The 9818-nt window shown below is 50.4% G+C and overlaps 1 protein-coding gene and 1 non-coding gene across 2 annotated transcripts; both read left to right on the forward strand.

The window, feature by feature from the left end:
- Positions 1 to 1217: 1217 nt before the first annotated feature.
- LOC136390050 (U2 spliceosomal RNA) lies at positions 1218 to 1408 on the forward strand. The gene has a single exon (XR_010748573.1). It is a non-coding gene; the product is annotated as a U2 spliceosomal RNA (small nuclear RNA).
- A 2765-nt stretch (positions 1409 to 4173) lies between these two features.
- On the forward strand, positions 4174 to 9218 carry WDR74 (WD repeat domain 74). The gene is made up of 11 exons (XM_066360226.1): positions 4174 to 4279; positions 4361 to 4467; positions 4549 to 4670; positions 6082 to 6157; positions 6294 to 6440; positions 6604 to 6705; positions 7874 to 7974; positions 8061 to 8116; positions 8421 to 8566; positions 8655 to 8711; positions 8997 to 9218. The coding sequence occupies exons 1-11, from the start codon at positions 4174 to 4176 to the stop codon at positions 9174 to 9176; spliced, it is 1200 nt and encodes a 399-aa protein (XP_066216323.1). The 3' UTR covers positions 9177 to 9218.
- The last annotated feature ends 600 nt before the right edge of the window (positions 9219 to 9818 follow it).

The raw sequence follows: 9818 nt of genomic DNA on the forward strand, positions 1-9818 counted from the left end.
AGAACATCCAAGAAAAACCCTGACCTGTGGTGGCACGGTGGGTAGAGGCGACTTGGAACTCTGAGGTCACTGGTTCGAATCCCTAAGCTCGCCTGGTCAAGACACATATGGGAGTTGATGCTTCCTGCTCCTCCCCTCTTCTCTCTCTCCTCTCTCTAAAAATGAATAAAAAACAAACAAGGACCTCAAGTCCCTTCTCAGGGCCAGATATATAATCCCTTTCATACAGCCGGGATTTTGCTTTGAGACTATTAAATATCTGCTTATTTATTTATTTATTTATTTATTTATTTATTTTTAGAGAGAGAGGAGAGAGAGAAGGGGGAAGGAGCAGGAAGCATCAACTCCCATATGTGCCTTGACCAGGCAAGCCCAGGGTTTTGAACCGGCGACCTCAGCATTCCAGGTCGACACTTTATCCACTGCCCCACCACAGGTCAGGCTTATTTATTTATTTTAATGGAATATATTAGGGTAAAGATCTGCTCATTTAAAATTTTGACCTACCCGACCTCATCGCCCCTCCTCCACACGCACCTCCAACAGTCGATGTGACAACTCAGGGGGAAGGCACAGAAAAGAGCCAGGAAGGGAGGAGAACGCAGTCCTAAAGGCCAACCTTCACTGTATCCTCATATCCAGGCGCGTTAGGATTTTCCCATTTAACAGTGGAAGAGACAGAAGCCTAAGCAACGTGCCTCACGGCTTTAAGTCAGGAATTTGCGAGGAGGGATCGCAGCTCGGCAATTTGGACTCCAATGCCTGTGTGCACTTCGGTGCCGCGGCCTCCGCAGTTGTTGCCCGCAAAGGGGGATACCGCCACCGCCGCACCCGCACCCTACAGCAGAGACCACCGCTCGGCCAACCCAAGGGACGCCTAAAAGCCTTCAGGACAGGACACTAAAGTCACAGTCCAGGAGAAAAAGAAAGCACGCGGCCAATAAAATCACTTGTATGTGAACCAATCCCAAGAATATTACGAAGCATAGGGGCGGGTTTATGCAAAAGAAAGAGCAGTGAGCGGGTTGGAAAGCAGTAAAGAATTCTCTTTAAGGTCTAGTTCCAAAATCTAACCTTATTTTGAAATGAGAATAATAGGAAATTGAGTATAAGAAAGATTGTGTATGGAAAACAATATTATTATTATGCCATAAAAGTCACCAGAAACGTAAAAGCTATAGTACTGTTAAGCCTGGGCGGGAGAGCAGAGTCTTGTTATCGCTTCTCGGCCTTTTGGCTAAGATCAAGTGTAGTATCTGTTCTTATCAGTTTAATATCTGATACGTCCTCTATCCGAGGACAATATATTAAATGGATTTTTGGAATTGGGAGATGGAATAGGAGCTTGCTCCGTCCACTCCACGCATCGACCTGGTATTGCAGTACTTCCAGGAACGGTGCACCCCCTTCGGGGGAATCTAACTGGTTAAAAAATAGATTGGCTTGATTTTTAGTTCGCTTCTTTTATTGGGTACACTGGCTTTAACTATAACTATTTAAAGTATCTTGGTTTTATGTTCAGTGTTTTCTATGAACTGTAGATAAACGTTGGGTATAACTTTCAGAGTTCTAACTGTACCTCTCATTACACTTTCTTTTTGGTACTGTCTGGACGGGGTGGGGGTGATCAGTTTTTTTTTTTGTATTTTTCTGAAGCTGGAAACCGGGAGAGACAGTAAGACAGACTCCCGCATGCGCCCCACCGGGATCCACCCGGCACGCCCACCAGGGGCGACGCTCTGCCCACCAGGGGGCGATGCTCTGCTCCTCCGAGGCGTCGCTCTGCCGCGACCTGAGCCACTCTAGTTCCTGGGGCAGAGGCCAAGGAGCCATACCCAGTGCCCGGGCCATCTTTGCTCCAATGGAGCCTTGGCTGCGGGAGGGGAAGAGAGAGACGGAGAGGAAGGGGGGGGGGGGGGGGGAGAGAAGCAAATGGGCGCTTCTCCTATGTGCCCTGACCGGGAATCGAACCCGCACGCCAGGCCGACGCTCTACCGCTGAGCCAACCGGCCAGGGCCAATGTTCAGTTCTTTAGTGTTTGTTTAATGTGACTACGTATTAAGTGGTGGGATAGCAGGTCTAATCCTATCATCCTTAATACAGAGAAAACCGCACAAAGGAGAAATGGTTGAATGTACCTCGCCAAAATAACGTTACAGAATTTAAGGAAAGGTGGGGTTTAAGTTTAATTTAGTGTTCTAATAGGCTTAAAGTACGGCTCTGGACAGAGATGTCAACATTAGGTCGCGACTGTGAAGTGTACCCAGGGTGCCATTTCCTTAGTAACACAAAAATAAATGTGGAATGTTATGCTCAGAACTCTTATTGGCAGCTCTGTGCTCTGATAATCAAGGCTGCTTTTCCGTGGAGGACTTAGATCTACCAGGCAAGTAGATCCACCAAGCAAGAGTGGGGTGCTTTATTCTTTTCTTTTTTGGACAGAGAGAGAGTCAGAGAGTGGGATAGATAGGGACAGACAGGAACGGAGAGAGATGAGAAGCATCAATCATCAGATTTTCGTTGCACACCTTAGTTGTTCATTGATTGCTTTCTCATATGTGCCTTGACCGTGGGGCTGCAGCGGACGGAGAAATCCCTTGATCGAGCCAGCGACCTTGGGCTCAAGCTGGTGAGCTTTTGCTCAAACCAGATGAGCCCGCGCTCAAGCTGGCCACCTCGGTGTCTCGAACCTGGGTCCTTCTGCATCCCAGTCCTAAGCTCGATCCACTGCGCCACCGCCTGGTCAGGCTCTTTTCTTTTTAAAGATTATTTATTTGTTCATTTTTAGAGAGATAGGAGAGAGAGAGAATGGGGGAGGTCCTATATGTGCCTTGGCCAGGCGTAAGAAAACAATCACTCAAAAAGAAAAAAGAAACACTCAAAAAAGGAAGCCATGGCCTGGTCTGTGCTGACACAGTGGATAAAGCATCAACCTGGAACACTGAGATCGTTGGTTTGAAACCCTGGGCTTGTCTGGCCAAGGCACATATGGGAGTTGATGCTTCCTGATCCTCCCCCATATACTCTCTCTCAAGCTTCTCTAAAATAAATAAATAAATAAATAAATAAATAAATAAATAAATAAATACATACATACATACATAAATAAAATCTTAAAAAACAAAACAAAACAGGGAAGCCATTATGACATTTTACTTTCCCTTCCCCCAAGTTATGACATTTTAAAGTGCGTCTTATGTTTGGGAGAAATATTGTTTCTACTAACTGTAGATTTTTTTACTGTTTGAGCTAGTTTTTTACCATCACCAAACCTCAATGTGAGTTCCCGTGTTTCTTCGTTTTGTGTCTTTTACACTCGAGTTTGAATCCACGCACCACAAAAGTGATTTTTAAATTTTTAAAAATTGATTTTAGAGGAGAGAGAAAGTGGGGGATGGAGCGGGAAGCATCAACTCCTAGTAGTTGCTTCCTGTATGTGCCTTGGCCAGGCAAACCTGTGGTTTGGAACCTGTGATCTCAGCATTCCAGGTGGACACTTTACCCACTGCATCACCGCAAGTCACGCCACAATAGTGATTTGAATCGTTTCTGAAGTGTGCTCTTGTGCAGAAAAGACATGCCATGATGTTTTTTTGCAGCAGATTACCGGACTACAGTTGGCTCGCCCACATTGCGGTCCACTTAGGATGCGTTATACTCGAATTGAAAATTGGTTAAGTTAGCCTGACCAGGCGGTGGCGCAGTCCATAGAGAGTGGAACTGGGATGCCGAGGACCCAGGTTCCAGACCCCGAGGTTGCCAACTTGAGCGTGGGCTCATCTGGCTTGAGCAAAGCTCACCAGCTTGGACCTAAGGTCCCTGGCTCGAGCAAGAGGATACTTGGTCTGCTGTAGCCCCACGGTCAAGGAACATATGAGAAAGCAATCAATGAACAACTAAAGTGCCACAACGAAAAACTGATGATTGATGCTTCTTATCTCTCTCCGTTCCTGTCTGTCCCTATCTATCCCTCTCTCTGACTCTCCGTCTCTGTAAAAAAAAAAAAAGAAAGGAAAGAAAAGAAAATTGGCTAAGTTACTCTTCAGATCCTCACTTCATTTCATTTAAGTATTGCAAAACTAGCGGCAGTGGGCAGGTGACTTGTGCTTTTCCTGCTTTAAACTCCCGGAAACCACGTTGTTCAGATCCCACTCGGCCCAGGCTGGTGACGCAATGCTGCGCCGGAAGTGCGGCTGTCCGCTGCCAGGCTCCGTGATGGCTGATGCAGGGGCATGCTGGAACCACGTGTGGGTCGGCACCGAGACAGGGATCCTGAAAGGTGGGTGGCAGGACCGGGCGTCGGTAAGTGGGGCGGTCGCCAGCTTGGGACTCCGGTGCGATTGACGCCCGCGTCCCGCAGGGGTGAACCTGCAGCGCAAACAGGCGGCGAACTTCACGGCAGCGGGACAGCCGCGGCGCGAAGAGGCGGTGAGCGCCTTGTGCTGGGGCACGGGCGGCGAGACACAGGTGAGCGGCCACCGGCCGGGGTGGAACTGTGGAGGCCAGTAGTCTAGCTCTCCTTGCCATCCTGCCCTCCTCTGTCTACAGATCCTGGTGGGCTGTGCCGACAGGACAGTGAGGCACTTCAGCACCGAGGAGGGCAGATTTCAGGGCCAGAGGCACTGCCCCGGCGGAGAGGGCACGTTCCGAGGACTCGCCCAGGTCGACGGGTAAGACCGAGGCCCTCGCTAAACGCTTAAGCAAAGCGTAGAGACTCCCGCAGGACGGCCGAATAATAGCAATCGACCCTTAGGTGACGCGAGCCAGCCCTGGGTGACAGGGACCTGTGTCCTATCGTTCATTCCTACAACTACCATTTATTGAGCATCTACTGAGTTACAGGCACTGAGCAAAATGAAAGGGCTGCAGGTAAACCAGACGCGTAGCATCTACCTTCAGTAGAGTTTCCATCCTTGAGGAATTTTCTCCTGGTTCCTGAACCTTTTTGATTGACCCAGAGAAAGTAATTTAATAGTTTAGAACACTGTTGTGTTTTTTTAAGATTTTTATTTATTTATTTTTAGAGAGAGATAGAGAAGGGAGGGAGGAGCAGGAAGCATCAACTCCCATGTGTGCCCTGCCCAGGCAAGCCCAGGGTTTGGAACCGGTGACTTCAGCGTTCCAGGTTGACGCTATTCTCTACTGCCCCACCACAGGTCAGGCTTAGAGGATTTTTTATTTTTTATTTTTTTTGACAGAGTCAGAGAGATGGGCAGATAGAGACAGACAGACAAGGAAGGGAGAGAGATGAGAAACATCAATTCTTCGTCGTGGCACCTTAGTTGTTCACTGATTGCTTTCTCATATGTGCCTTGACCCGGGGGCTACAGCAGATTGAGTGACCCCTTGCTCAAGCCAGCGACCTTTGGGCTCAAGCTAACGATCATGGGGTCACGTCTATGATCCCACACTCAAGCTGGTGAGCCTGTACTCAAGCCAGCGACCTTGGAGTTTCAGACCTGGGTCCTCTGCATACCAGTCCGATGCTCTATCCACTGCGCCACCGCCTGGTCAGGCAGGCTTAGAGGATTTTTTTTAAAGATTTTTGAAAATTGATTTTAGAGAGAGGAGAAGGAGAAAGCAGGGGGAAGGAGTGGGACACATCAGCTTGAACTCAAGAGAAGAATCTGGTGTTTGACCTTGGCCAAACCCTAAATCCAGACCAGTCCCATTTCAGTCCCTTCAGAGTTACTGATCCTGACCCCTGGTGACCAACTCAAGATTCAGAAAAACCTTCAGGGCCAGGCACTCCCAGATGAACCTGTGGAATACAAAGGCATGCTGCTTTGGAGTGTCACAGACTTGATTTTTGGTTTTGACATTTGCCGAGTGGGCAATCTTAATTGCTCAAAACTTCAGTTTCCTCACTTGTAGAATTGGTAAACCCTCACTCTGTTGAGGAAATTAAATAATAGACACTGAAGCCAGAAACTTTCAAGCCCTGTCTGGGTTACCTGGAAGCTTTCTTAGGAACAGGGCTGGTAGGAATCTAGTTAATTTGGGGATGGCTTGACCAGGGCCTAGAAAACACTTTCACACTTTTTTTTCTTTAACCTAACTCTGTCCTTCCTCTGCCTACAGCACCCTCATCACATGTGTGGATTCTGGGATTCTCCGAGTCTGGAGTAACGATGATAAGGAGACATCCTCCGACCCAGTGAGTCTCCCCTGCCCGGATCCTGATGGTGGGGAAAGTGGGGGCCAGGGTGGGAGTTGCATGAGGGTTTTTGGGAGGAGTGTTAAGGACTCTGGAACTGACTCTCATTTCCTATCTCATCTCTCATTATTTTTAGCTCCTGGAACTGAAGGTAGGCCCTGGGGTGTGTAGGATGCGCCAGGACCCAGTGCACCCCCACGTAGTTGCCACCGGTGGGAAGGAGAATGCTTTGAAGGTGTGGGACCTGCAGGGGTCCGAGGAGCCTATGTTCAGAGCGAAGAATGTGAGTGACAAGGGTAGGGAGGGGATGGGCCCGAGGTCCAGGGAGGCAGGGGCATTGACTATGAGTCATAGACCAGTGGGCTTTAGGGGATGACGACAGAGGGCTGAAGGAAGGGGCACACTGAGCTCTCACCACCCTTTCCCCCATCTGCCCACCCCACCAGGTTCGGAATGACTGGCTCGACCTGCGTGTTCCCATCTGGGACCAGGACATACAGTTCCTCCCAGGGTCACAGAAGCTCGTCACCTGTACAGGGTACCACCAGGTAAGGCACCAGCCCCACCCCTGCCTCCTACCGGGCTTAAGCAGCCTCATAGAGAACCAGCCACCCTGTGTAGACTGCGCCCCCATCCTTTGTCACAGCCACCCTTCACACCATCCATCCATCCATCCATCCATCCCTCAGCTCTCAGAGGAGGGATCTTCCTCTGACCGTTTCAGCCCTGTGACCTTCTCTTACTGCATTTTCGGGTGGAGTTTCCTGAACTCTGCCTCTTCCTCCCAACTGGAAGGGAGGACAGGAGAAGGAAGTATGCCTCTCACAGTAGAATTACAGGGTCAGGTGTCATGAGAGGGCACTGGGCCGCATGTCAAGAGAAATGGGTTTCTGGTCCTGAGGCAGCCTCTGATTTGCTTCAGGCCTGGGCCTCTCTCCTCTCTGGCCTCAGCTCCTCAGTTGTGTAAGAAGGGCCGACTGCGGATCTTTACTGACTCAGGCAGGACTGGGTCACCGTTTTTGCTGTGTCCTTTGTCCTTTGCTCTTGCCTTTTTTTTTTTTTGCTCCTGCACATTGAACTCTGATCTTGGTGATACGCTTCTCCTCAGAACACACGTGAGAGCTTCCTCTTTCCTCCTTTGTTCGGGCTACACCTCTGCGCTTGAAATTCAGCATCCTCTGACAATTGCACCAACTTGCTTTTCTGTCCCCGGATGGGAGTATGGGGGATGGAATGGTCACACATGCAGATCATGGGAGTGCTGCCACTTCCTAACTGGGGACTGCTCCCCTCAGCCTTGTCCCTGATGCCCCGGAGCAGCTCCCCCCACGCACAGGCACACGCACACACACACTCAGAGAAGAGGGATACGTTTCTTTTTTTTAAAGATATTTTTTTAAGATTTTATTTATTCATTATAGAGAGAGAGAGAGAGAGAGAGAGAGAAGGGGGAGGAGCAGGAAGCATCAACTCCCATATGTGCCTTGACCAGGCAAGCCCAGGGTTTTGAACCGGCAACCTCAGCGTTTCCAGGTTGACGCTTTATCCACTGCGCCACCACAGGTCAGGCCAAGAGGGATATATTTCAACCGAGAAAGTTTCTCGAAGAGTGGGTTACAAACAGGAAAGCAGTATAAGGAGGAAAGGAAGATGTGGGGAAACCACAGGGTGGGTATTTGGGGTGAGTGTACCGGTGATAACTAAGTCTTCCTCCAGGTCCGCATCTATGACCCAGCCTCCCCCCAGCGCCGGCCAGTCTTGGAGACCACCTATGGAGAATACCCACTGACGGCTATGACTCTAACTCCTGGGGGCAAGTGAGTGTTTAATGGACAAAGAGTGGGGTCAGGAAGGACTCCAGGAGGCTCCTGCTGACTTCATCTGCCTCTGGTCTCCTCCTCAGTTCGGTGATTGTGGGGAACACTCATGGGCAGCTGGCAGAAATTGACCTTCGGCAAGGTAGTGGACTGGGAGCCTTGGGGGAGGGCAGGGCAGGGTTCCCTCTGAGGCAGGACAGTGGGGCTGCGGAGCCCTCATTTAGGTGTCACGTTGTCTGGGCCCATATCCTGGTTTCAGAAGCTGTATGACCTTGGACAGATTACTACACTCAGCTCCTCCACCTGTAAGAGGGGGACGTATTGGGAACTCCTACCTTAGCATTATGTTGAAGATTAAATATTGAAATGTAAAGTGATTTGAACAGTAAACACTCAGTGTTGGTTGTTGGCTGGCCAGCTGGCACTGATGCCTCCCCCTTCTCCAGGGCGCCTACTAGGCTGTCTGAAGGGGCTGGCGGGCAGTGTCCGGGGGTTGCAGTGCCACCCTTCAAAGCCCCTACTCGCCTCCTGTGGCTTGGACAGAATCTTGAGGGTACACAGGATCCGGAATCCACGGGGCCTGGAGCATAAGGTGAGAGCCTGCTGCCTCCTGTGTCCCCCACTCGTGTTTCTGTATATTTCAGTGTGTTTGGCTCATTAAGGCCCTTCATCTCTTGCAGGTTTATCTCAAATCTCAACTGAACTGCCTTCTCCTGTCAGGCAGGGATAACTGGGAGGTAAGCGGTTGGGTCTGGGAAGGTAGAACCAAGGGCAGAGATGTGAGGATTTATTTCCCTGTGGGGAGAGAAAGAAGCAGCTGGAACACAGACCTGAACTGTCCATCTCCCTGCAGTCCTGACAGGGTTACTGCCAAAGGTGACATAGGAACATGGATGGGAATTATTTCCCAGAGTAGGAAATAAAAGGGGTGTTATCTAGAAAGATTGTTTCCCAATTAGAGCCTCCTTCCCTGTAGGTTTGTTACTGTGCTCCTGACCCCTAAGCTTTTCTCCACTCACCAGGATGAGCCTCAAGAGCCTCAAGAACCCAGTAAGTTGTCCCCAGAAGACAGAGAGGCAGATGAACTTTGGGCCTCTTTGGAGGCGGCTGCCAAGCGGAAGCTCCCTGATTTGGAGCAGACCCCTACGGCTTTCCAAAGCAGACGGAGAAAGAAGAAGCGGCCTGGCTCCACCAGCCCCTGAAGAGCCTGTGCTCACTTTGTAAATAAACGGCTTGACACCTATCATGACAGACCCGTTTGTGACTGGAGAAATGATAGGGGCGGCAGTTCTCTGAGCTGGGGCTGCGGGATATCTGACGTCACAAAAGCCTGGTGGGGGCCAGGTGGGCTGAAGTGGCTGGCACAGTGTCCAGCCGCGGGGGCCATGGGCTGTTGCCAAGCCAAACAATCGAACACCTCAGGTGCGCCGGCCAAGCAGGACCAATGGGAGGAAGACGGAGAAGGTGGGAACGGAGATACACCTGAAGTGCATAAAGAATGGGAGGCTGGGAAACCCCAAGGAGGTTGGACGGGGTGGGGGTGGGGGGGAGCGGAGCTCAGCTGCCGCATCTTTGCAGACACAGAAGAGGTCGATGCGGAATCGTCGGACCACCGGGATCGTAGTTCTACCGAAAGCCTTTTGATCACTGTGCTGTGGCGGCGGCTATCTATGTTCAGCCGTCGGGGTTCCTCGCGGACAGGCAGGAAGCGATCAATTCAGAATCAAAAGCATGGGTGTAAGTTCCAGGAGAACAACCCAGAGGGAATCAAGGAGGAGCCGGAGAAGGGGTAACCTCAGCCCTGCACTCATTCCTCCCTAGCTTCCAGATAATAAAGTTTCTAA

The sequence above is a fragment of the Saccopteryx leptura genome, chromosome 1, assembly GCF_036850995.1.
Source record: "Saccopteryx leptura isolate mSacLep1 chromosome 1, mSacLep1_pri_phased_curated, whole genome shotgun sequence".
Classification (NCBI taxonomy): domain Eukaryota; kingdom Metazoa; phylum Chordata; class Mammalia; order Chiroptera; family Emballonuridae; genus Saccopteryx; species Saccopteryx leptura.